We start from the raw sequence: 23,575 nt of genomic DNA on the forward strand, positions 1-23,575 counted from the left end.
ATGTAAGCTTGTCATACTTTGGCAAATCGTCTGAGCTCCATGTCCATCTGCTCAACATTGATCTCTTTCCAAGGAGTCTTGGTCCAATCCTCTATACTGGTCTGGCAAAAGAAGAGAATATAAACTTTTAATTTGTGATTCTATAATTAATGACTGATTTCTACTACTATATAAATCTTTAATTTTAGGTGAAAAATACGTAGTAACATGGTTGCCTGCAGTATGTATGAAGGTCCTTCTGCCCGGAGCTAATGGTTTATTAAGGAGGCTCAAACATAGCTGATAATTGAAAATGCCCATGTTTGTTTTCTGCACAGCTACAAAACGCATAAAAGGGTTATGTATCTTCAATGGTCTTATAGCTTGATTAACGATTCTATTCTGTATCCCCATGCATCACGATGGGATGCATCTTAAATTTTCTATATTGCTACACATGGCTACTACATCAATGAAGACAAGCAGTCATTTAAGAATGAACCACCTTTTAATTATTTAGAAAGTGCTAATAAATCAATGTCAACATAAATGTCTTTACATTGTAAACAGTACTCAGTAATCTATTATGTTCTGTCACTGCATCGATGCAGAATCGTCCGCCTCGCGTTTCATTTCTACACCTCCAGAGCATACCTTCACAAAGATGACCATGTCCCAGACTGCTTTGACCAGTATGATGTCAGAGCGACACTGGCGCAGTTGCTTGTACTCCGGGAAGCTGACCTCGAACAGATCAGCTGTGTCCTGCAGTTTTTTCATTTCTGCCTCCATCACTGCTACTGCTCGATTAGTCTGGAGACAGAAACATTTTGAAGTGGCTTAAAATTAAAAAAAATGTTTTATAGATACTGTTTTATCAAATACTGGAGGGTAGCACTCTTCAACAAAAACAAAAGTACTTTTGTCTCCCACTGCACACCTTATCAGTCAGTTTATACGGCTCCTCCACATTGATCTTAAAGATTGATTCAGTGCGAAACTGTTCTCTGAACTCGTGCTGTTTCACCTAAAAATTTAAATAAACAAACACATTTAGGATACCATGAAGCGACAGTTATAATGCATGTCTGCCTGTTGTCAACTGAACACACTGTGGTGTCAGTCATATATAATGCAGGAACGAAACAGAGAAGGTTTATCAGTCACATACTGGGCTCTTTGTATGGGGTCCCCTCACTGACATCCAACCCTGCTCACACGCAGCCTCACCTCAAAGCGAACACATTTCCTGCGTATAACTGAAACTTCATTTGATTGCAGTGGAGCCACTTCATGTTTTACTGTGAAAGCAATTTTCTTCAGACTCTTCCACTTCTCGGGCAGCTCCTGTGTGTCACACCATGGTAAAAAAAAAGTGAAGAAGATAATGATAAATGTTCATATCTGCCTGCACTATTCGTATTTGTGCATTGGTACACACTTCTAGCTGGTCGTAGACGCTCTCTGGCAGCTGCTGTTCGTAGGTCTTGAGGAGTTCAGCGGTAGACTTAAGAGGTTTGAAGTGCTGTTCGTTGCTGATCTGTCTGTCTCGTATGGCCATGAGGTGGCCCATGATGTTCACAAGGCCTGCGTAGTCACCGTCAGTAACTTTGTCAGACAGGCCGTGAGCCGTATCCTGGAGAAACGAGGATAATTCTCTCACACTGCGGGATAGAAATGAAGGACAGCGATGAGATGTTTTAAAATGGAGAGGAGGGATACATGAATACATTTGATTTTTAAATGAAATGAAAAGAACCTCTAGTACCATTATAACACTCCCTAAGCTGAACATATAAAACTAAGGAATTATCTCAATTACTTTTTAGACCTAAAACGACAATAAGTATAATTACTTTACCTACAGAAATACAATAAGATAAGATATCGGATTGTCAAAAAAACGTATCGTTCAGGTTATTCTTTTTTTTGTTGTTGTTGCTCGTCATATCAAAGTGGATAACAAGTACGTCTTTATTAATATTTGCCTGTGCTTCTTCATGTGTGTTTGTGTGTGAGACTAACCTCAGGTTCACGTGGTTTAGCAGGTGCTCCTTAAACATCCAGCTCCACCTCTTGATCACGTTCATGAGTGTGTGCTTAAAGGGTCTGATGTCGAGCTGCAGCCAGCCACAGAACACCCTCTTGTCATCCATCTTGCTCACTCGTACATACAGAGACTCAAACAGATTGATCTGCAATAGTGAATATATCATGAAATGAAAATATGTTACATTTCGGTCAAGTTATTAAGGGTAGCGGCTGTTCTAAGTATAAATGTAAAAGAAGACCTGTTCTTTAAAATTGTCCAGTGTGGGTGGGTTCTTTTTCAGCTCATAGTCAGCATACAACTCAGCTTCCTCTGTGCTTAAAACGTGGCCATATAGCAGGAACTGCCTCATAAATTCAGACCTGTGAAAGTTAAGGAAAAGAAGACTAGCTTTATGCTATCCTTGTTTATTGCAATTACAAAGCTATTTATCATTTGGTTATGAAATTAAATAAACAGGATCACTTGTTCTTACGACATGTTGTGGGGCTCTAATTCAAAATGGGCTTATTATGAATAAAAACAATGAAAGTTATCAGTTTCAATATTTGACATGTTGTCTTTGGGCTAATTTCAATCAAATGAAAACAGGGTTGTATATGTCAACAAGAAATCAGACATTTTCATCCAACCAAATAATTTCCTAACCTGTCATCAGTCCAGAGGTAGCGGTAGCTCGCAAATGACCCCTGATATTCTCTGACCTAATAGAAAAAACAACTGTCATCCTAAATCCTCATAAGTGATCACCTAGTGTTGTTAGCCAACAAACACTTACAGTACCTTAGAGATAGATGCCCGTGCACGTGAGCGGATTACATGACACATTTCTGACAAATCCTCAAATTCATTTATGTCGGTCTACCAGATGAAAAAAAAAAGGTAGATAGTTTATGACACAGTTTTGTGAACATATTTGATTCTAAACAGATGCACAGTGTAATTAATCTATATCATACTCTATACAGCACCTGATAGTTGTCCAGCTGTTTGTGCTTTGCCACCCTGGGAATGAAGGATGCCAAGTTGGTGATGTTTGCCACCATCTTATCCACAATATCATAGAAGTTACCCCCTTGGCCGAAGTCCAGTGGAGGTTCAAAAGTCATTTCATTGCCGTTGAGTACCAGCTGGACTTCAAACAGCGGTGTTATGCGCTGAGCTACATCTGTGTTGTCCATGAGGTACTGCAGGGAGCAGCGTACTGCACTGGTGAAACCTGCCAGGATCATGCGGTCCACATAGTCGGTGTAGGCCTGCCACTCAGTGCTATACAGGTCTGTAACGCCTAGCAGAGACTGGTTCTCCTGTAGCAAAGGGGGACATTGATGTTTTAGAAGGAGGTAAGAAGAGAGAAAATAACATAGAAGAAATGAACGTGATTGAGCTGTGCACATTTTTCAGAGTAATATTGTTAGTAAACCTGGAGCAATTTGTGTATTTGCTCCCCTGTACTGGAGATAAGAGAGTGCTGTTTGGAAACACTCTCTTCAATGTCAGAGAAGACGAGGAGAGTAGAGCCTCGGTTCTTTCTGGTGATGAAGGCACGGTGGCTAAATTTCCCCATGAGGTCCTGGATGGCCTCCACATTAGCTTTACTCTTCTGGACACGACTAGAGATGCTCTGTTGATAGAAACAGGGGAATCTATTACAACCAGCCATACACACACTTAATTCCAAACTTTGAAAAAAACCCGTTTTATTTGCAATCTTTTCCCTTTCATATAAATCTAATCCTCTCGCTGTTTCAAAAGCTTGTAAAAAAATTCTGATGCCGTTCAGAAGCATTTTATTTTCAGTCGTTTCATTACGTCACTGACAAGAAGCTTCCTCAACACGCGGCTTATGTGCTGTGAAAACTGATTCATGAAAGGGAAGCAACTTCATGAATGAACTCTTAATGAAGTGTAAAATTAAAATGTGGAAGCTGTATATAAGCAACTAGAAACAAGGCTAAGCAGTAAATCTAGCTGTAGTGCAATCCTTCTCACATTATTGATATATATATATATATATATATATATATATATATATATATATGTGTGTGATTAATTGTTTTAAATTAATTAAAAATCCTCTAATTAATTCGATTTTTTAAATCAATTGAGAACACAGTTTATTTAGTGATATGATTTGAATATGCTGAGATTCGCACAAGTCCGCACAAGATGATTACCTTAACCAGGTCTCTTGTGCTCTTAATGTAGTCCCATAAGTCATCCTGAGCCCAGGTCAGGTCCCGGAGCGCTGGATCCAGCTGTCGTCTCGTCCCATCCATCTCATCTTTCACCAATCCCAGCTCTACAGCAAGGATGGTGCTGTGGAGCTGGTTGTACCACTGGGTCACCAAAGCCATAGTCTGTGAATACTAAAGGCAACAATGCATCATTAATACTCAAACACTGGCTGTTTTTATCCTACTGTATGTAGAGCCATGTAGACTAGACTTAAACTGTAATGTCCCCAAGGGGAAATTCTTCTTCACAGCACTGTACAGGTTTGACAGCAAGTGCAGAGCTATGTTGTAGTTCATGAATATGTTCCTCACACCATATCCAGTGCATCACTAGGAGCTTTGTTACCCACCATGTAGAGTTGGTCCCGTTTGGAGTAGAGATGGAGGGCTGCTTCAGGAATGTTTGTGCTCTTCAACATACCCAGATACTTCACCTCTCTGAGCACTGATGTCAGCTGGAGAGGGAGTGGAAGGGGAGAAAGTGTTAAAAACTTGATGAATCCAAAGTTGAGGTTTGCTGTTTTTATTCTAATTTATACATGCTAATAGCTGAGAGACGGATAAAAGAAGGTCTGTTAAATATGGTAACTGTATCCCTTAGTGAAAGTAGCCTCTTTGTACATACTGCAGGACTGAAGTTGACCTGGAACAGGCCTGTGTCAGTGTCCAGTGTAAGCAGCGGTTCCTTAAGGTGAGTGTGACAGATCTCCTCCAAGCCCTCAGTCCACTCCGAGAACATCTCCTCGTCATGCTGATGCAGAACCTCCAGAACACGCTCACACTTCTGTAGGACATCGTCTGCTTCGACACAACCAAGAGGCCTGGGAGGAAGAGAGAGCAAAGACAAATAACAAGATTATAGTGGGATATAGTTTAAAAATAAACTGCAGTATGGGACACTATCTCAAATGATGCCAGTTACTTTGCAATTATCCTCTGTAAGAGCCCTTTAGGAAAAGACTGCAACAAATATAAAGCTTTTCAAGGGTAAAAATGCTGTTTAATAACTCTCTTAGACTCATCAGACTTGATCGACAAAACACATTTTAATTTGCAAAACACAGGACTTACTGGACACTGCTCCAACACAATAACACAATCAAACTATCCGGTTGAGACATTCCAAACCAAAATCACACTTGAATTGTCTTCTCATTAATGCACAAGTCAACATGAGATCTTCTGAATTATAGCTGTTACGTTAGATAACTCAGTGTGTGTGTGTGTGTGTGTTAAGTACGGGTTGTACATACATATGGGCAAGTTGGCAGAGGTTGCTCCTGTTGGTGAGGATGCGAGTCCGAAGCTCCTGGGACCATTTGAGGTTGCCTGCTACAGACGGCATGTTCTTCCCCAAGACAGTACAGCCTGACAGCAGCTGAAAAACAAAAATCATTTTGTTGCATGTTTAGCTTTGTGAATGAATTATAATACCATATGTGTCACTTGCACCAATATTCAATAACTTATTCCCTGTGATACTTCTTTCCGTTCAGCCTTTCTTACCCCGTCTCTGTGTTGGTCAAGTATTAATTGACAGTGGTCTACTTCTTGGCTGAACATGGCCAACAACACGTTGTAATTTGGAGAAAAAAGCTGGTGGATCCTGGGTCTCTCAAGCAGGGTGCTGAAAATCTTTAATAACTGAAAGGACATTAATGAACAAGAACATGCATATAAAGATCAATTAAGTAGCTTTTTTCCTAGAAAATAAAATATAGACTAATACAAAAGTAATGCCGCTCATTCATCACTTATGGGCCTCCATAAATGTGTGGTGGTGACTGTCTGCAGAGAGCTCTGTCTGTATTTTAATGTTTTAGTTGACTCTGGATGTTTCTGCGCAGGGTTTGGATGTTTCCAATGAGCCCAGGAGGTGGGACCCAGTTTGAATTTTATGTTTACAAGCAGCAACAAACATTGCTACTACCTTTCACCGTTCAGGTAGAGTGATGTCCAAAAATAAAATTGTAATTTACTTTGGAGATTTGTTGGTTTTAGTCTAAACCACCAATGATTTGAAATACACTTATGACAAAACATGTCAACTGTCCATCTTGTCCCTGCATGATCCAAATATATATGACCGAATCCAGTTATAGGATTGTTGAAAGGGTACAGGTGTAACAGACAAACCTTAAAGGCTGACTTCAGATTTTTGGAGTGCTGGAAGGCCAGGTTGAGGACAGTACCCAGCCTCTGGTCAAAGTCTCTGTTCTGATCCATGAAACGCCAGTAGTAATGCACAAAGTCCTGCAAACAAGATAGCATAAGACAGAACATATGGCTATCGTAGGTCCCCTCATGATAAAAATGATGAGGTACATTTTATCATATTACATTTTAATTCAATACTTACAGTTCTCTTAGCTGAGTTGAAGAGTATTTGTTTAACTAACAGTGACATATTTCTGATTCAGTTCCAGTTTTTATTAACAGAGTCGCACATAAAACTGTCATTAAATGTCAGTAAATAATCTAGTGAATGAAATACTGATGCACTGACTTATAATGAATACTCTCACAGATAATTTGTGTTGCTTAGCAACAACCCTGCTTTTCTAATTTTCAATAACCATAGTGCTGGGCTGAGAAAGGACATCTAATTGTTATTTTCATTAGTCTGGCATGCATGTCTATGCCACTTGTAAATCTCTGTGAATACCAGCCTGTTGGGTATCAAATAATTAAATAGTAATGTAATAACTGCAGTTATCCCACTTGGCCTCACATTGGTAGTATAGTCGAGAGGGTCATATTTGCTCTCTCTGAGGGTCCGCCAGCGGTCATGAAACTCCTCACTCATGCTGAAGACCATCTCACTGAGGACTTTCCCTCTGGATCCACCCAGTTCAACCTTCTCAAGTTTCAGAAAGTCCAGTGCTGTTGCAAAAATGTCCTACAGTATAGATGAGGGGAGAAAAGCAACAACAAATTATTTCATGCTTTTGACGAGTTATTACCAAGCAAACACATTTCTAATCTCCTTTTTTTTTTAAAAGAAAAGAAACAAAGAGCAGTTTTTTAATCTCATGCACCTCAATCATATGCAGTCTTTCAATTATGCGATCTGAGTGCTCGAACACAAGTGTAGCAGGAAAATCCCACAGTTTGATGGTCTGATTGTGACTGTAGTACTTGTGGATCTGCTGGCGGTGAGTATGGAACAATTGCTTGAAGGTGCGCAGTACTGAGATTGTTATCTGGACTCTCTCCACCCCTTCCTCCAGTTCCATCTTAAACAGTTCTTCAGGGATAAGGTAGGCAATAGCCTTGATACAGACACACAAAAATTAAGCGGATCAGTTGTTTAAGAGACTAATTTCTGTTATTCTGTGTCCTCCTTTTTTACAAAGAGTTGAATCACTGTACCTTTTCAATGATCAGGTTGCAGAATTCCTGCATGATGACCACCATGCGTTTTGGAGAGCAATAGTATTTGGAGCGGCTCCAGATGAGACAGAGTGTGTGGAAAAGAGGTGGAAACACAGAGTCCACCTGTGGGAAGCTTTTCTCTTCTAAGCTGCTGATCAGTCTCCTCAGAGGTCGGAGGTACAGATCTATGTCAGAAGCTTCCAGCACCGCTGTAATAAACACAAAAAATGTATGGATGAATTCTTCCTGATTGGAGTTAATGTAACAGAATCAAAATCATTCAGCAGCTGAACAATGTGATAACTGAGTTACCTACGAATAAAAAATTAGCATGATGGCACGCAAAAAGGCAAGGAAAGCTACGAGTAATTATAGAGTAAAAGTAATTGAAAAGGTTGTGAGAGATTAGATGATAGAATGAGGACATTCATTTATTACCACTGACAAACGGAGAGTAGTTCAGACCTACCCTCATCAACTTGGAGGCAGACATCCTTGAAGGAGGAGTAGTAACTGCTCTTGACTCTTCTCAGGATCTCCATGACATTCTTTACTTTGGAGCTCCGTATCTGATAACAAGGACTTCATTTTATGATGTGCAATCATTGACAACATGCTTAAGTACACCTGCATCATCTAGTTAACTTCAATAGAACATCAATTATAGATTCATGAATTAGTCGATTTTTTAGAGGTGGGCTAATAGGTAAGGGATGTTTGACACCTGACAATATTATGTTTTTAGGTGTTTTCAATGTTTATACAAATATCCATGAGGACAAGAGACTATTAAAACACCTTAGTAAAATATAGTCAAGTACAAGACCGCCGCTGACTATGCTCAAAAATACAACTGACAAACAGAAACTAAAAAACAAGAGCAATACAAAAAGGCTTTGACATTTTAGCTCCATTGATATTTCCATTGACATTTCATGTGGGATAAAATGTGCTTTTAAAAGTTAAGAAACAAAGTCCAAGAATTAAAAACAGCTCTTTTTCTGGTACTTTAGGAACAACAACTTTAGTTTAACATTTGAAAAAAGTTTGCCTCTGACAACTTCTACAGAACCACTGTCATACTTGAGACTGGATGCCCAGCAGGTTTTCCCTCTGAGTGGTCCAAAACTGGAGCTCCACGTTGGGGCCTGGGTGATCTCCCCGGAGCAGCACCGTACCAGAGTCTTTTTTCAGGACATTCCATATCTGCCCAGACCATTGAACTATCAGAGTTTCTATAGAGTATAACAAGCCATGGTCCAGTGGCCAGCCAGCAGGGCTAAAGGAGACACAGAGTGCGGAAACCAGCATGAGGGGAAGTGGCAATAAAGGCCTAACAAGGTTAAAGTGAAGTTCACAAACTACATTTGATATAATCATGTTATTCTAGATCACATTTCATTACATCAGATTAAATCTCGTAAACAGATTTGACAAAACCAAACCATAAGCCATGCATGTCTTATTTGTGCAAAACGTTAACAACATACCCTTTAATGACTTCATACAAACAGGACATACGTTTGTACAGTCTAGCACATGATAACATCATTCTCTAAGAAATGCAATAGCCCATGAAATGTGCCCAGCTTATGCTTTAACACAAAGTAGCATTTTGTTTCTAAAAAATGTAAGTGAGAGATGCTCTTTTCAAACACATTGATGATATTCATGCCTGTTTAGCAAGCCTCTATCAAACACCACATGCGTCACGCGGGACAAATTCGCAAGACGTCATTTCCGGAGAATGTTTTAACTGAACAGTTGAAAAATTTTACGCAGGTTAAAATTGTTTGAATACTCAGCCCAGTTATTAATGTTTACATTCAGTCGAATATTACAAAGTTTCGCTGCAACGTGGCGCTTACCTTAACTTAAGTAACTGTTATCCAAACTGTTATTTGGATAACTCTGTTATTTGGATAGCTCATAAGTTCCACACAATGTAATAAATATCTCATGGAAAAATGCCTGTTAGCTTGGCGGTGCAAACTAGTATGTACACACTGACCTCAGTATAATATCTTGAGGTCGTGCTCTTTCCACACTTAGTGGTAGTGGGAGCAATGTCCGTCCTTCAGCGTGGCCTCTCAGGGTCACCACCCTGTTCCTCAGCTTCTCCAGGTGCCTGTGGATGTCAGTAGACACCACCCGCGGCCAGTCCTCATGATTCAGACCATTGGACAGCACACACACAAGCACCTACGCAGTACAGTACACACATCGTTTCAAGTGGACTCAAACTGTATATTACAACAACAACAACAACAACAACACACACCTCCCTTTTCATGTGCCATCTTCTGTGGTTGAAAATACACAAACACACACACTAGCCCACCTCAGATATCACCACAGGTAGGTGCTCCATGGGGTATCCAGGCACTTCGCCCAGTCGAAATTGATGTCTGAATCCTTGGCGGGCGATCCGCTTTACACCTCTCTTTAGCACACACAACAGTTTGGTCCTCCATGGTGGGGATGTCTTTAAAGATGCAAAAACGGTAGGAATGCTTTCAACAACATTGAAAGCACCAGAAATAAGTAGTGACTTATTTCAAAGAATGCTGATGTTAGATGGAGTGTAGAGATATAAATGTGTTTATGATGTGTGTCTGCTTGTTTTTCTGTTAAATGACTAAAATCCCCATTGAGCGTGTAACTGCAAGATGGTACAGCATTTATTTATTTGCCAGAAGTGAAGAATTGAGCTATCCTCACCACAGTATCATTACCAAAGTGATAGTATACAACATTTCAAAGCTACAATATTATGTAAAGAAAACAAGCGAAGATTGACTACAGTATGTACTCTACACTATAAACATAATTGAATTTCCTCAAAAAATTAAATTTAGCCAAGATGGGAAACTTAAAAATGGATTGGTACCTTAATAAAAGAAGCTTTGTATGTATCAATGTATGCCAGTGTGTATTTATTACCGACCAATGTGTATTTCTTACCTGAGCATCCCCTGCATGCAATGTCCCTCCAGGCCCAGTGAAGAACAGCAGTCTATTGGTCCAGATGCGGTCCAAGAAATCCAGTATAATCTTCTGGTTCTCTTCTGCTCCAATGAACCGGTTCCATTTATCCGTCTTTACTCGCAGCACACAGAAGGCCTGCTCCCGTAGGAAGTCCACCCTCTCATCTGACAACACAACCCCAACTTTGAGAGAGGGCTCCTGCGGGACACGCACTTCTCCACTGCCTAAACCTCCACGGTTACTGTTGGTGCTGATGGCCTCAGCCATGAAGATTCGGCTGCCGAGAAGAAGAATAAGAACAAATGCCTAATTCAGTATAAAGTTGGATGTGAGGCAGGAAAAGTGGAGTGAGGTAAATTGTACAAATCTGCTTCAGTCCTTCTTGCAAAGATAAGAAGCTCTAAATTGATGTTTCCCTGATCATAACAATGATGCACTCTTTTCTCTGCCCCAGCCTTGTGTCTTCTGTTCTTCAGCTCTGAAGGCTATAAGCTGGAAAAATGATACACGCCTTGATGGATAGGTTGACTTGTCACTGTGACAACACTGGAGGCTGTTTGTGTTGCCTGAAAGGCCTGCAACCCAATCCTGTAACCTGAGCATTTAGAGGAGGCATGTCGACAGGGACATCTACAGGACAGGTAAGGACTTTAAACCAATTGGTTTTTTTTTGTTCATTTAAAAAATAAATAAATAAATAAAACTATATCTCACAAATAAATTAGGTCTTGTTTGTGCTCTCCAATACTTAACTATGCAGTGTACATTCTCACCACATGAGGGCAGTATGGTGCAGAGTTTCTGAGTATCTTGCAACTGTAATCCAAAGTGACCCTCTCCATGACATCCTATTACATATGTTACGCCATTTATATGAAAACATAGGAAATTGGACATTTCACTAACTGTGTTACTTGAAATACCACAGCAATGATTACCCTTTTAAAGATCCGGAAGTTTCTGAGTGTATCCCTAATTCATGGATGTAATTTAACATGGGCTGACTGGAGAAGACAAAGGCTTTCTGGGATGTCTGACATTTGAGTGCATTTTAAACCTCATGACCACATATTTTATTTGTTATTCTTAAGGATTATGTAATGCCTTACAGTACAAACAGACGGTATAAACAACTCTTTTAATCGAGGTCTTGTAAAAAAAGGAACTGCAACTCCTCATCTCCAGTGTTCCAACATAGTTTATAAATATATTTTAACCATTCCCCATGAAATTTTACAAGATTTCATTCTTCATACAACCACTTCATAATCTCTCTTTTTTGGTAAACTGTTAGCTTTTAAAGATTTTAAACAGTAGAAGGAAGGAAGTGAATTTTTCCTTTCTTGTGACATATTACTACTTACTGGTAATTGTATGAGCTTTGGCAGTTTGTGTCTTTATTGTTAACATTTGTGTTCAGCATTGATCAGCAATAAATGTTTTCCATTGTTCAAACCACGAGCTACACGAGCCAGTAATCCATGGCTGTTCTCCAAGGGAATTTGTTCTTCTGAAATCTGCAGTTCCATGCCTTACTCAGCGCGCATATGTGAAGGCGTTTTGTTTATGATTCCTGAGTGTATTTACAGGATTCATTTTTATACATATCAATTTTCACTTTTTGTGTCATTTAACTTGAATAATTTTCCATCACATAATAGGTGAGGGAGCAGGGTTTTTTTTTTTGGGATAGATGACCGTTTGTGTTTGTACAATTATATTCCTACAGAAGTGTGTGATTGAATGTGCGGGGGCTTTTGTGTGCATGACTGTCCAGAGCCCAAGGCAAGTGAGTGTGTCCCTTGGGTGTCTCCACAGACACACTGTATCTAAGCCCATTTGAGCCTGCTGACAGCAGGAGCATGACTGCCCATCTCTCTGACCTCATGCCCAATGTCAGCTCTGCTCTGCAGGGATAGAGGGATGAAGGCCAGAAAAAGAGATCTTTGGACAACGGGGGATAAGAGGAGCAGGAGAGGAAGTCAACGGAGAGAGAGAAAGAAGGAAAAAAAAAGACAGGGTGTATGCTGGGGTGGAGAATGAGGAGGGGCAGCGAGCTTACAGAATACAAATGAGGCAGACAACAGAGTGATGAAGGAGCAGAAAAGCAACAGCAAAATAGAGATGTTACACTTGGCCAGCTTTTGGTGATAAATATCCAAGAGTAGGTCTGAACAGTCATTGCTGAGTAATGTAAACAGGAATAGTAAGAGGGCAAATGGAAAAACGTATCCTCGGGCAATATTTAAACTCCATCTCTTGACTGTAGCTGAAATATCACCTGTAAGTGGCTGTAATATTCTGCTCCAGTGTAGCATAGCCAAGCAAAAGCGGAAGTCTTTCTTTTATGATATATTAGCAATGTAGTTTTAACCTGAAGCATCTTTCCCATCTTATTTTTTTCCCCTTGTTTCTCCACCTCTCCTCCTCACTCTTTCAATTTGCCGTTGCCATGACTACATGTTGCTTGACGATCAGTCTGCCGCTCTTGAGTCCGAAGCTTCAGCCTGGCTCTCTCACTGTCTCCCCTTAACCGCTCCTCTCCTCCTCTCCTCATCATCCTTTCCCTGTCCTCAGTCAGGGAAGGAAATTACATGTAGATGAGTTTGAGGTCTCAGCTGCACACTTATACACTGTACATACACACACACACACACACACACACAGAAACCATGATGACCGTCATTTCTTCAGGCACTGAATGTTTCGAACAAGTCCCCACTTTGGTACCACAGCCTTTTTTTTTTGTTTTGTCTTGGGGTCTCTGGGGAAAACGACCATATTTCTGAGGCAGTTGGACTCAGGGGAGGCAGAGAAAAGGAGGAAAAAGACGAAGGAGGAAAAAAGCTCGAAGAGAAAGCAGAAAGAAAATGACACCAGGGAAAATAGAGAAATTGAGACAGTAACAAAGACGGCTCATATACAGTCTCTCACAGGCACACACACACACACACACACACACACACACACACACACACACACACACACACACACACACACACACACACACGTAATGATCATTTCAAAGCTTCCCTCCTGTTGCTGGCTGACTACCCAGGAGATCCTGCTATGGCTGGTGATTGCCATGTATGTGCCTGTGTGCATGTGTCCAGATGGCATTGACCAGCCGTCCCTCCCAGGGTAGATGAAGTAAATGGAGCGATTACAGTAATGACAGACACACACATCTGTTTCATACCTCTGCACGGCTGCCAGCTCTTTAGGAAACACACCGGCAGAAACAAACACACACACATGGGGGGAAAAAAACTCTTGGCTGCAGTGCTTGGAATTTGTTACAGCAAACAAGCCACATAATACTGTGTGTTTTACCTGATGCTAATTTTATTTGCAATTTGCTGTTTAAGTGTAGGAAGTAAAAATGGGATAATATGAGAAGCTAGTTGACTACCAGACACTTTATCAGAAATGTCAGGTTTGATCGAATGTGACCCCTCTTGTCAAGGTTGCTCTGCTTAATCCCTTTTACTTTCTCATTCAAAACCCCCTGATACGGTTTCTCTGCAGTGCCCCTTCTTTTCTTGTCTTTTACAGTTCTCTCTGCAACTTTTTTCTTCTCCCTTTCATTACTCCTATCTGACCGACTTAGAAATTGCCCCCTTCTTTTCCCTCTATGTCCTTGGTATTATTGTCCAACCAGAAATGAGTGAAGAGAGGGGGACAATTCGGGCGAGACACAGGGGGCAGAGGTTCTCTCTGTAGTTTGGAGAAAAGGCAGAGTGTCACCAGAAAGCTCTTTCCTTATCAGACCTCTCCTTTGTACTGGAAAGGTCTTTCTCCTCTGAGGCAGGTCCATGTACACAGGAAGAGGTTAGAGAGCATGGACAGTCTCCCAGCATGTGTGAGTGTGTGTGTGTGTTTGTGTATTGAAGCCTGAGCCTGCTCTCCTCTGTGCATATCAAGTGTTTGCATGATTGTGCTGTCCGTGTCCGGTTGAGGGAACCCCATCAAATTTTCCCCATCAAAGTCCATGCTGACCACTTCCCGGATGTTGTTCACTTTGTCCTCACTCTGTGTAAGAGAACACTCTCGTTTCGCTGGCAAAATACTGCAGTGTCCCTTCCAGGATCTGCAGATGCAGTATTTTTGGTTTAAAAAAAAACAAAAAAAACAGACAGCATTGTTTTGTGCTGTGGTAGACGCAGGTAGTTTTTTTCTTACAGCAAGTTCACCTGGGCGGGAGGCTCTCTAGAGGCTCATTAAGCTTTGCTGAGACAAAGAGATACGCTGGAATTTAAAGTAAAGTACAAAACCTTCCCTGTATTTCTTTGGTCTCCAGTCGTACTATAATCCTGTAGATGGGGCTGTTTCTCTATCAGGCTCTAGAGAATGTCCTCTAAGATGGTCTCATTCAAAAATTCTCCCATGCCTCATCCTCTTGTTGCTTATGAATAGCAATATAACTCTGGGGAGGCATGTATTATGTGTGCTTCTTGTCAATAGCTGAATTGGATTAGGCATAACTCCGCTGTGTGCATATAGTAAACATATTGCTATAGGTCTTCACTTGGAAATTGCTACACATAAACCAGTAGCAATGTGTTTGCAGAGTCAGGCTCAGACACACACACACACACACACGTACACACGCACACACGCACACACGCACACACGCGCACACACACACACACACACACACACACACACACACACACACACACACACACACACACACACACACTGAACATCTCTTGGTCTTTGACAAAGAGAAAGTATTGTTTCTATTGATTTACCATCATTTGCCCACCTCAGAGATATTAAGACCATAAAACAATAAAGGAGGAGTGAAATACTCCTGGGTAACCTCTGAACAAATATGAATTACACATTTCTGGTCATGTCTGTTGGTGGAGAGCGTTTTAAGAGCAATAGAGCTGAAGAGAATGAAAATATCTGTATTTAACACATTTCTGTAGCTCAAGTGATTCTCTTGTGCAGAGCTGCCTAACCTCTGAGACACTGAACTTTCTGTTGAAGCCTCCTCATGATCTTTCACATTCTGCTGTTAAGTTAAATGCGGTTAAAGTAGCTAAAGTTTCCATCTTCCCTTCAAAATATGTTTGAGAATAAGACACACTTATTACCTGTAACACCAGCCTCCTTTTAAAAACTATTCCGCTTTTGTCTGATCAGCTCGACAATGCTTGGCCATCACAAATGTGAGGATTTTAATGAAGGTAGACAGAGGGGAAATAATAGACTGAGGTCACATACCGCTGATTGAGATTGTTAGGCACAGAGTCTGAATGTCTGCTTTTTGGTTCTATTCATTCACACTTACTGATGTGGTAATCAATTAGTTTAATGTTGCATATAGGTTAAATGGGGTGCTGCCCAATGTCCTTATTAGCAAATAGCTACTTGTTCCTCTAGTGCTTTTGTAAGGAAGGCAGACAGTTTTTCTCTCTAATTCTTTTGGAAACTCTCAGTAATTGTTAGGTCTGTGTAGAGTTTAAGCCACAGGCAGGGTTGGCTGATCAGTAGAACTGGACTTTAAGTTTCCCTCTACACAGTTATCATGAAGTGTGTGCAGTCTGCTGCAGGGATTACTTGGATATTACTATCTTTTTCATGCTTGACTGCCGAACAGGGAATTTTCTCCCCAATACTGCAAAATCATGGGTAGGGATTAATGGTCTTGCGTAAGGAAATTACAGCAGCATCCTTCTAAGAAATCTCACTAGAAAAACACTCATAAAATATGTAGCATGCTGGCTTGCAGAATAAATCTGACAATTGCAATCACCTGGGGTTTGATCGTTTGGTCCATCTCTTTGGCCCAGACTTTCATGATCCCCAGAAGATGAATCCTTAGACTTAGAAAAGTTCTTGACTTTCTTGTAGAATCACTGGAAACTCAAAAATGATACTCTGTCCACTCTGTCCATTAAAATACACAAGTAACGAACTGGAACAGATGAACTTTTCATGGTTTCCACAGGGTGAATTTGTTTGACTTAAGTTGAAATCTGAATGACTATTGGCTTTGAATATAAGGTTTGCATGAATGCTGGATAAATTGCCATGAAATCCGATACAGACATTAATGGCCTCATGATAAATTAATTCAAGTTATCATGAAGTACAGTCATCACATCAAACTGTTAATTTGTCTATTTATTTTTTTTATGACATAAAATACTCCCACAAGCTTTAAATGTACTCTAATTGGTTGGTGCTTATCATTAAACTTCTAGCCATGCTTAAGTTCTAACATAAGCTGTAGAAACTGTTTCTGGTAGACCATGGCATGTTAATCAATTGTGAGCATGTTAGCATGCAAATGTTAGCATTTAGCTTGACAAAGCTGCTGTGCCTCGTGAAGCTCCTAGCAAGGCGTTTGACTCTTAGTCTTTTCTGAGCTTTGTAATGAAGATGGAGCCCAGCTATAAAACAATTTAAAAGTCTAAGAATCTAAGAGTAGCTTTTAAAAAAAGATGGAAATTGAGATGATGCATGAAAACACTCGCATGCACACACAAACAAAACTGAATAACATCGATCTGTGTTAAGCTTTGATCTGTGTGTGAGAGCATGCCATGGTCGATCGATAACTTTAATTCAGCCTCCAGTGTGTGTTTGCACGATTCTGTCTCCCATGCCTTTCACTCCTTTACACTTTTCAACCATACGCGCAAACACACACACACACACACACACACACAAAAACATATTCTCCCTTTTGTCAACCACTCACAGACAGAATTAAACACACACACATACACAGCAACGTGATTAGGTGAACCGCAGGGGTTAGGCCTAATGACAAACAAACTCAGCGTGTGCACAAACACCTCTGCTTCTCAGATGAAATATAGATTTTCCTCTGTTCCAAAAGCTGATGGGTATTAGGTGAAGGCATGTATGTGTGTGTGTGTGTGTGTGTGTGTGTGAGATGTGTTGGTGTGTTTGTGCGAGCGTAATCCTGTTCTCCAGATTGTTTCTACGGAAAGAGGAGGCACCAGGGAGAGGCATGTAAGTGAATGGACATTGCTTTGTTACTGTTAAAGACCCTCTCTCTAGGGAAACTGTGTGTTAAATAACTATGTGCTTTCTACTTGTGTGTGTGTCTGCGGTAATATGTGTTTCACAAATTTTAAAGGGCTACCATCTTATTCCAAGGGAAATGCATTGGTTTTGGTACCTATGGGAAGTTCTTCAAAATAAATCAAAATGTTCCCAAAACTTAGTGTGTGTGTGTGTGTGTGTGTGTGTGTGTGTGTGTGTGTGTGTGTGTGTGTGTGTGTGTGTGTGTGTGTGTGTGTGTGTTCAAATGTGATTCTCTCGTCTCGAGCGGTAGGCCCGGGTTCGCTTCCACCCGTGGCCCCTCTCCACATGCCATTCCCCGCTCTCTCTCAATGGTTTCCGACTCTATCCACTGTCCTCTCTCTGCATTAAAGACACGAAAAGCCCAAAATAAATGTAAAATTTTTTTTTAATTACATTCTTTATTATACCTTGTTATATAACACATAGTCTAAAGCCAAAGCCCAGTTTGCCATAAAAAGGGCTTGAATCCAGCAGTAAATAAACAAAAAGCCATTTGTCCTGATGCATAGGTATTATGAAAAGTAGTCTTGTAATGTTCAAGGCACTCTGCTTCAATACATTCACAAGTTAGAGCTGCACTAAGCAATATGTTAGTCATAAGTGGATGGCAATTTATGTAATGTAAAAGGTCATACTTGAGGTGTCGAACTCGCAGAGAGTTACCAAATGTTAAAGTTCCCCTAAGCTCTACTTAGTGTTTAAGCATTGTGAAGTCATTGTTTCCTCGTTTTCACAGCTTGCATTCTGACTTTAGTGAGTCTCAACTTATCTTATCAATTAAATCTTATCAAAAGGTAATCTGTTTTGAGTAAAGAGGTCCTGGTAAACCAGTGTACTATCTTGCATCAAACTTGGTAAGCAAGGTTAGCAGTGGAACATTAAGCAGCTATAGAGGTTTTCTCTCCGCAGCAGGTGGAGACCAAAACAGAGCTTTATGTGACAGTTAATGTCAAATCATCCAGGTGGAAAAAAACACAGCTCCAAATTAGTGACTATGAATATGCGCCTGATCAATGTGTACAATAAACCCCCATTTATTTAAACAGATTCAACATGCTTACTTTGAGGGTATTGTAATTATAAAAGCCTTAATTTGTTGTGCTGTATAGAGTGATTAAAACAGTTTGTATCATACTACTATTTTAGCAGTGAGGGCTGGCAGTTTTTACTGAAGGAATTAAATATAACATTAATGAGGAGCTGACGTTTGTAATACTTTGGCTAAACTGTCTTTTATTTAATATTTCTAAAATACTTTAAATATTAAGTTATAGTTTGATTTCTTTATCAAATCAAATGTATAAATCTGATGTCTTTATTGCTGTTTCAACTCCAAACTTTGCTTTTTAAAATTCATCACTTTACATTTCACCCACCTAATGATTTTATCATCAAAACCATGATTATTTTGCAAGCAAAGGGATTAAGATGAGTTAAAACTTTTATTATAATCCATAATCGGCTTTACTTTCATGCCAGCAATCACTTTGTAGCAGTCAATTTCAGCTCTCCCTAATGTGGGGGATCTTATTTTGGAATTAACTCTTAAATTGTTCCAAACCATCCAATATCAGTGTTGGGATGTGGGTCATTCTGCGTAATTGCATGCTTGTGTTTTAACATGATCAGATAACTGTAGGTTAAGCAAAGTGGCTGTTTGGCAAAGGCATTCTTGATTATCTTTATTTATCCCTCCCTCGCTGCCTCCCACTGTTTTGATTCCCACTAACACACACACACACACACACACACACACACACACACTTACACACAACCCTCCTGCTAAAAAGCTAATCTTTTTGTGCTAATGAAAGGTATTGGGTTTCCTAACAGGCTTTTAAAGGAAGGTGATGGATTGAGGGATGGATGGATGGTGGGTGGGGAGAAGGGACACAGGGAGTGGAAGAAGTGAGAGGGAGGTGAGGTGTCAATAAGCACATCAACCTGATCCCTGGGAGGTGTGCATATGCCGCTAATGTATGCATTCACGCTCACACACACACACACGCACACGCACGCACACACACACACACACACACACACGCACTCCTTTAGTTGCTCATAAATCTCTGGGCAAAGCATAAAAGCAGGTCTTTTGGTGCCAATAAGCTGAGAGATAGATGGTGTTTGATGTCTCCACCTTGACCAGTGCTGTGATAAATGTCTGCGGGCTGGTATGCATGCACTTCAATGTATTACATCAGTTGGGAGCTGTCGCTGTGTGCAGATTGGTGCAGAACTACTGTTATTAAATGCATTTAATGTTGCAGAGAGGAATTCCTAATGTGATTCTTCTAATTATTTAGCACAAGTCCTTTAACAAACTGTACATACTAAATTGTGAAAACATGGTAATTAATAATGACCGGTTGATGAGCTAGATTCTAAGATGTGTGAGAATAATGTAAGTCACACAAATGATAAATAACTGAATAATTTTAAGACCTTGGCTGGTATCCAAAGTCTTTAATTAATTTGAATGTTCAGACCTTGGATGGTGTCCAAAGTTGAAAATGATTTCTTTTCCTCACATGTTTCTAAACTTTTCCCCTTTCCACTTTGTTCAGCCCTCCAGGTGAAACAGTAAAAGGGGGGTGGGGTGGTCCTGGGATCCTGAGCCCTGGTCCTCTCCTGCCCTTTCCCCCCTTCCTAATCAGGCTGATAATCATTAGTTTCCCAGTCATATTAGCATGCCAGTAATGAGAGGGGTAAGTCAACCATTAGAATATGATCCATAATTCATTGTTGACTCCCGTTCATTACCCCAAACTCACTCGCATGAATGTTAAGTGTGTGTGTGTCTGTGTGTGTGTGTTTGTGTGTGTGTGTGTGTGTGTGTGTGTGTGTGTGTGTGTGTGTGTGTGTGTGTTTTGGCTCTGCATCTCTGTTTATCGTCTGGGGCACAGAGCAGTGTCAGGCTGCGATGGATTGTTTTTGCTGATGGAAATTTACATGACGGACTGTGTAATCTTCCCTTTTCTTTTTTTTTTTTTTTGCTTATGCATTACGTAACTTCTGAATGACGCAAGCAACAACTTTAATTGGAAATATATGCAAGGGTGCATTACTGTGCATATGTTGAGGTGTGTTTGAGAGAGTGTGTCTCTGTTTCTCAATCCCTGTCTCTCTCCCTCATGAGTGAAGCAGACAGCTGTTATCAGTCGCTGACAGAATCCTCCCATCACCCCCCCTCCTTCTGCTGTCAATCACATCACATTGTCACAGAGTCACTATTTAAATAGCCCCTTTTTCCCTCTGTTTACTCAGGAAATTTGTGTGTGCGTGTGATTGGGTGTACAAGAGTATAATGTTAAAAAAACCCCTGCCCTTGCTCCTCTCCCTGCTCTCCACACACTGCAGGTTGATTACTAAGGGGGAAAAAAACACCTTCATCAGATTCCTCAGACTGTAAAATTACTCCCTCAATAAATAAATAGTTGTTAAAACCAGCTGGAACATCATTAATGTCCAGCTCCCAGCCGAAGGAAAGTTGCTTCAAGTGATTGTTTGTGTGTCTGTGTGTGTCTTTTGGCAACCTTCTAATGAGATGCCTGTGTTTCCCTCCATTAGTAGTTTATTAGATAGCCTGGGTCGCTGAGGTTTGTAAAATACTGTAGTTTAATTTAGCACATTTGGCACTGCGGGGGCATAGGAGACTTAAGGCAGTATCAAGGGCATGGACATCTGTGTAGCTTGGAATATAAATTAGAGATGCTAGCAAGAAAGCCGCCAGGCCCATCAACAAAGTATTTACTTATTAAACTGTCTTAGAGGTGCTGTAATTTGAACCATCTGATAAATGCGACTTAATTTAATAGTTCTGCATTTTTGACTCTGCCGTGGACAGAGATTACTAAAAGGTGACCTGAACAAATGTTCAGCAGCACAAAAACATTCTTAGCATCCTTCAGAAGCTATAAACGAGAAAGTACATGAAGTGATTTTTACAGGGAACAATTTATTGTTAATATTCTGTGGATGGAAGAAAGGTACACCTTGTTTTCTTTGTTCGTTTGACCTCAAACAGGCACATACACACACATACATACCCACAGTCTCACAACATCATTTATAGCTTGCTGGTAAGTGACGGATAGACCCATTTTCTACATCGTTCATGTAACCTTTTCTGTCTGGGGCTATCAAAGGTCACTCCGTCAGGCCTGATTTACTGTAGGAGCAAAGTGCGCTCTCTCTCTGTGACTGCCCCTTCCCTTTACATTAGTCTGTCCTTCTATCTTAAGCCTCTATTAGACATGCACGGTATGTAATTCATAAATTCTCTGTCAATTTATCATGATTGTGTCAAGTTTAGAAAGGACCCAGGGTCATTATTATGTGAAAGTTACTTTGGCAGTCTGTCACCTAGGATACAGTTCTGTAACATTTTATACTTGGCTTAAGTGAGAGTTAAGAGGTCACATTGCTCTTAAAGGTATGAACCAGATTACTATGTTCTCATGACAGACTGTACATGGCTCAAGAGCAATGTCCATATTTAACATCAGTCACACACTCGATGCTTGTTCCAGACTGAAATATCTTAACAGCCATTAGATTGGTCCATTCATGGTTCCCAGGGTATATCCTAATAACTTTGGTGATCCCCTCTGGCACCACAATTGTTGACAAATATAGTTTGGCCTCAATAAACCACTCTCAATCTTAACCGCTGTTGGGCTGGTGGATAGGTTTACAAGACTGCTATAATCAGGTCAAAATTTGTATTGGTCAGAAACTTTGGTTTATCTCAACATACGAACCTGCAAAACAATTCCAGTAGCCACAAGTTTTTTTGTAGTGCTGATGTAAAAAACAAAAAAGAATTACATAAAGCAATGTAAAAAAATTTTTTTAAAACCACCTGATCCAAGACCAAAAACCAACATTTAAAGAACAGAAAATAAGGGTATGAAAACAGAATATGTGCAGAGAAGTTGAATTAGAGAACGTTTTAAAATAAATTACTTTTGCACAATATTTTCTTCCTTTCGATGGTAAAGTCTTGACTTCTTTTCAGAATCAAACGTTATGTTCCTGGGCCAATGGTTACAGTGGTGGGGCCAGTGATCTTGTTACTTTATGTATTGCTTCTTTAATTTGTCATCTTGTAAATTATAAAGGAATTTCTACATTACATAGACACACTTTGATTTCCTTTTTCCTAGTCGCTATTCTTTCATGCTTTTCTCCTTTTTTCCCACATTACACTTTTCAACACGTTTTCGTCTTTTCAGCTAATCCCCCTTAATCTTTCTTTCTAACATTTGTCTCTTCTTTTCTACGTCGAGAACTTGTTGGGGGTTTATTCGGCAGAAAATGGGGAAGTGTGTACTCATCACTTTATCTGACAGGAAGAATGATGGGTACAGTGCTGAACAGCATGAGGAGCAGAGGGGAAACAGCTGAGGCAGAGAGAGGCAGAATCTAAAACCAAAACCCTTTCATCACTGTAATAGTTGCATTTGCGAAGTGTGAGCTGGTTTGATGAATTCTACTGCGACACAATAACACAACTTTAGTGTCATTGTGTGGTTAAAGAATAATGCTTGAGCTAAACTTTTCCAAAGCTCATTCATGCACAAAGCTGTACAATGCATTCTACCACACATGATGTCTGGGTAGGTGGGAGGGAAAGTAGTGTGTCCTTCCTGCTTCTGAGTTTTGTTACAGTCTTCCCTCATGTTGTGTTATTCTTGTTGGACTGATGGAAAGGCAAACATTTAAAAATAAAAAATAAAAGAATCTCACTGTCAAAGACCCTGGAGCTAAAATAATAAGTTTGATATTATATAACTGAAAAGAAAACCATCTGAGTGAAATAACTAGGTATGTGTGTGTGTGTTACAAAAAAAAAAGATAAATTAGTTGTGGT

At 40.2% G+C, this 23,575-nt stretch overlaps 1 protein-coding gene across 1 annotated transcript in view; it reads right to left on the minus strand.

Moving 5' to 3' along the window:
* dnah9l (dynein, axonemal, heavy polypeptide 9 like) overlaps window positions 1-8,183 on the minus strand; it is a 33,463-nt gene extending 25,280 nt beyond the window's left edge. Inside the window, exons 1-21 of the mRNA XM_065953929.1 lie at window positions 8,111-8,183; window positions 7,639-7,850; window positions 7,305-7,538; window positions 6,998-7,165; window positions 6,403-6,519; window positions 5,773-5,910; window positions 5,520-5,644; window positions 4,892-5,087; window positions 4,617-4,721; window positions 4,207-4,398; window positions 3,453-3,653; window positions 3,001-3,336; window positions 2,813-2,890; window positions 2,678-2,733; window positions 2,271-2,391; window positions 2,005-2,174; window positions 1,421-1,643; window positions 1,210-1,326; window positions 920-1,006; window positions 634-792; window positions 18-101 (exon numbers count right to left, since the gene is read on the minus strand). Coding sequence (XP_065810001.1) covers window positions 18-101; window positions 634-792; window positions 920-1,006; window positions 1,210-1,326; window positions 1,421-1,643; window positions 2,005-2,174; window positions 2,271-2,391; window positions 2,678-2,733; window positions 2,813-2,890; window positions 3,001-3,336; window positions 3,453-3,653; window positions 4,207-4,398; window positions 4,617-4,721; window positions 4,892-5,087; window positions 5,520-5,644; window positions 5,773-5,910; window positions 6,403-6,519; window positions 6,998-7,165; window positions 7,305-7,538; window positions 7,639-7,850; window positions 8,111-8,183 — 3,192 coding nt within the window. The remainder of the gene's footprint in view (window positions 1-17; window positions 102-633; window positions 793-919; window positions 1,007-1,209; window positions 1,327-1,420; window positions 1,644-2,004; window positions 2,175-2,270; window positions 2,392-2,677; window positions 2,734-2,812; window positions 2,891-3,000; window positions 3,337-3,452; window positions 3,654-4,206; window positions 4,399-4,616; window positions 4,722-4,891; window positions 5,088-5,519; window positions 5,645-5,772; window positions 5,911-6,402; window positions 6,520-6,997; window positions 7,166-7,304; window positions 7,539-7,638; window positions 7,851-8,110) is intronic.
* Between the last annotated feature and the right edge of the window lie 15,392 nt (window positions 8,184-23,575).

The sequence above is a fragment of the Labrus bergylta genome, chromosome 4, assembly GCF_963930695.1.
Source record: "Labrus bergylta chromosome 4, fLabBer1.1, whole genome shotgun sequence".
Classification (NCBI taxonomy): Eukaryota; Metazoa; Chordata; class Actinopteri; order Labriformes; family Labridae; genus Labrus; species Labrus bergylta.